The 3,425-nt window shown below is 43.2% G+C and overlaps 1 protein-coding gene across 1 annotated transcript; it reads right to left on the bottom strand.

Moving 5' to 3' along the window:
- Nucleotides 1–261: 261 nt before the first annotated feature.
- Nucleotides 262–2,964, bottom strand: LOC118038219 (polygalacturonase 1 beta-like protein 1). Its single transcript, XM_073410667.1, is given in 4 exon segments — nucleotides 262–1,714; nucleotides 1,716–2,075; nucleotides 2,078–2,281; nucleotides 2,433–2,964. Coding segments are annotated over 4 exon segments (1,902 nt in total). The 5' UTR covers nucleotides 2,493–2,964; the 3' UTR covers nucleotides 262–436.
- Between the last annotated feature and the right edge of the window lie 461 nt (nucleotides 2,965–3,425).

Raw genomic sequence — 3,425 nt, 5'->3', positions numbered from 1 at the left:
TTTTATTTAAAATATTATTTTAATGTTTTTAATGAAAATATAAATTATACCATAATTGTAATTACAAGCATGGTCTATTTTCAAAGATATTTCATTTATTATCCGTCATGTATTAAAAAAACAAAAAAAAGAGGATATTTTTAGGAGTGGGATCAATTGCAAAGGATATTAAACATTTGGTGCGAGATTTAATGACAAACATGGTCAATGATACATTTTTATGTATAGTTGACAATAATTATAATAAACATCTTCCAAAAAAACTGCAAAACATAGTAATAATTTCACTCATAAAGATAAAAAGAAGTGAGCCATAAAGAAATAAATAGACCAATTCGACCAACTTTTAGGGTGGAGCCAGCAGCTAAGTTATCTTTAGCAAACGGTTCCAACCCAAATTAGAGAGAGAAAAAAAACATTTGCTTAATTAATTAAATTAAGCTTCGGCAATGGTCCATGTCATATCATTCTCAAAAATCCAGTGACAGACCTCAATCCGGCCCGGACCCGAACCCAGGGCCAAAAAGGATCCATGGGTGGGGCTCCAGGAAGATGTATCCAAGTGGCAGATGGCAACACCATGATTTATCGTGGCCTTGCTATTTGGATCCAAAAGATCGGCTTCGTAGACCCGGACTTTGGGAACAGAGTGGCAGTAATAGAGCAGGTAAGGATAGAGGCTCTGGTGACAAGAGACTGACCTGGTCACTCTCCCACCGTTGATCCCTTTGATCGATCCAATCATGATGTTTTTCTTCGACCCATTCACGTTGTCCGTCGTACGGACAGCCACGTTGCGGCCTAACACGGAGGTCGCAAAATCGATCATGTCCTCGGCCGAGCCCACACAGCGCTTGGTCTCGCCAGGGCTGGGTGATCTCTCACACTCGTCAAGAGCATCCAAAATGATCCTCTCCATGCTTGAATTGTCACTAGCATGGAAAATCTCCTTTAGCTGATCAATCTTGGAGGTGGAAAAGGGTAATTTGGAGATGATGGAGCGAGGCAGAAAGGATCTTTTGGGCATTTTGTCTCGAATGTCCGGCATTGGCATCACACTTCCCTTCTTCAACATCGACTCCCGGAAGAATTTTCCGGGCTCTATCCATTTATTGTTTTTGACCACACTGTCACTGGTTACCTTCATTGAAGCATCGGCAGTGCTTGCGCTAGTGTACCCAGCAAAAGTGACACTCTTCTTATTGGCATAGTCTTTGAAAGTGGTGTTTACTCCGTAGATCTTGAACCCAATCTGCTGCCCCATTGCTCCATTCCCATAGCCAGAGAACTTATCAGTCCCTTCATTGAAGGATTTTCCATAATTGGCGAAATTGGCTTTCTCTGCATTCGAATTCTTTGCATAAGATTGAAAGGAATCATCCCCAACATTTGATTTTTCCCTGTAAGTGGCGAAGCTATCAACACCAGCATTCCCACCATCGCCATAGCTCATGAAATTATTCTGTGGAACATTCCCATCAAATCCGTAAGACTTGAAAGTGTCATTAGCCCCATTGGCAGTCTCACCATAGTTGGTGAAATCTGAACCAATCACATTCGAGCCCGTCCCATAACCAGAGAAATCATTGGGAGCTCCATTCCCGTTCTTCCCATAACTGGTGAAAGCTTGACCCGGTCCAGCATTCGCATTCTCTGTGTAAGTCGAGAACTTCTGGGCCTTCCCATTAGCACTATCAGAATAGGAAGCAAAGCGAAGATTTGGGGTTGTTTACCTCCACATTGTACCCCTTGAACTCTCCAGTCCCGCCAGTCGCACCAGCGCCATAGGTGTTAAAGCTCTGGTCAACAACGTTGGATTCAGGGGCATAATTGGAAAATGTCTCGCCGTGACCGGCGGCGTCGCGGCCGTACCGGCGGAACGAGTCGACCGGGATATTGTCACCATCGAATAGTTCTTTGAAAGAGTCCGCTCCACCGGCTCGATCAGTGCCGTAATTGGTGAAATTCTTGTTGTTGTAGATAGCGAAATGGGAGTCATGGTCATGCTTTTCAAGACTGGGAGACAAATCAGGGAAGCAGAAGAGTTTGGCAGAGGAACAAAAGGCTGGGAGTTGAGCGGAGAGAGAGCATTTTGGGAGGCGAGTTTAGCAAATGTTGCCAAATCGACAGGACTCAACGGGGAGGCTTTGGAGATGAAAAAACCAGATTTTGGTAAAACCGTGTGGATCTCCTTGTTCCAGTACCGAACTAGAGATGCCTTGGGCGTAAATGGGCTCTCACCGTTTGGCGAATCTCCACTGCCAACCGCTGCATAATTCACCTGCAATGCATTGTGATTTGAGAAATAAACAGCAAGTTTTAACCATTAATTTGTACGAGAATCACGCATCAAAAACACAAAACAGACAAGAGAGAACAAGACTGAAAGCAGCAGTCAGGAGGACGCGGGCGTAGAGGATAGGCTTACTTACATTGAGCAATGAGACGAAGGAAAGGGAGAGAAGGAGGGTAATGGGGTGAAGAATATGCATTTTTTTAAGAGAGAGGAGCGAGAATGTTGGTGGGTTTGTAGGGTTGTGAATTGATGAAATATATATAAAAGGACCCTAAACTTTACAGAGGGGAGGGAGAGAGAGAGAGAGAGTGTGTGTACTATTTAATGCGGGTAACAATTAAACAATATACATATTTTTTAATTTTAAAAGTTTGTCTCTGGGTTTGTGGTTCCTGGTTCCTGAGCATTGACACTCAAGGAGTCAAGACTCCGGTCGGCCGAGTTACAAGCCTTAACTCTCAAGTGCATAGTCGAAAAGACAATTAATCATACTGCCAGCAACTCGGGTTTCAAAGCCTCCCCATTAGCCATAACCCAACAAAAAATCAAACACGCAAAAGGGAAAATTACATAGACAGTATTCTATGCATTATCTCAGCTGTAAAGGCAGTGGATACACGAGAAAACAAAGTCAAAGGGCGAAGCGTAAGGGAAGGGAGATGGGCTGTGGGAAGGGGCGTGAAGAATGGGGGGATTTATAGGCCCTAATGTAGCTGTATCGAACCCACAGATGCTCTAAAAATACCACTGCGCGTATAAGGTTGTATGACATTATTTTTCCTAGAAATGGATTTCTAGTGGGCACAATTGATCAACCAATTTATATTCTCTTCTCGAACAGATAATACCAAAAACCCTTGATGTCATTGATAGGCCCCACATTTCAAATAATATTTTTTTATAAATTAATTTGTCCAACACGAGCAGAGAAGTGTTTTAAGTGTTAGATTAACGGGAAAGAGTCAAGGGAGCTTTGACTCTTTTAGTGAAGGGCAGCTTGAAAATTGGGATAGAGGCATGTACGCGATTTCTGATGGATACGTGTCTCGTCGTGATTGGCGAGATGTCACCCTCTCTTTCACGCGTTAGCCGCTCATGATTTTGTTTTACCATGTTACTAGTTTTGGAG

Source organism: Populus alba, chromosome 8 (genome assembly GCF_005239225.2).
Source record: "Populus alba chromosome 8, ASM523922v2, whole genome shotgun sequence".
In the NCBI taxonomy this organism is placed as follows: Eukaryota; Viridiplantae; Streptophyta; class Magnoliopsida; order Malpighiales; family Salicaceae; genus Populus; species Populus alba.
The sequence above is the reverse complement of the archived record's forward strand: the minus strand, read 5'-3'. Positions and strand labels throughout refer to the sequence as shown.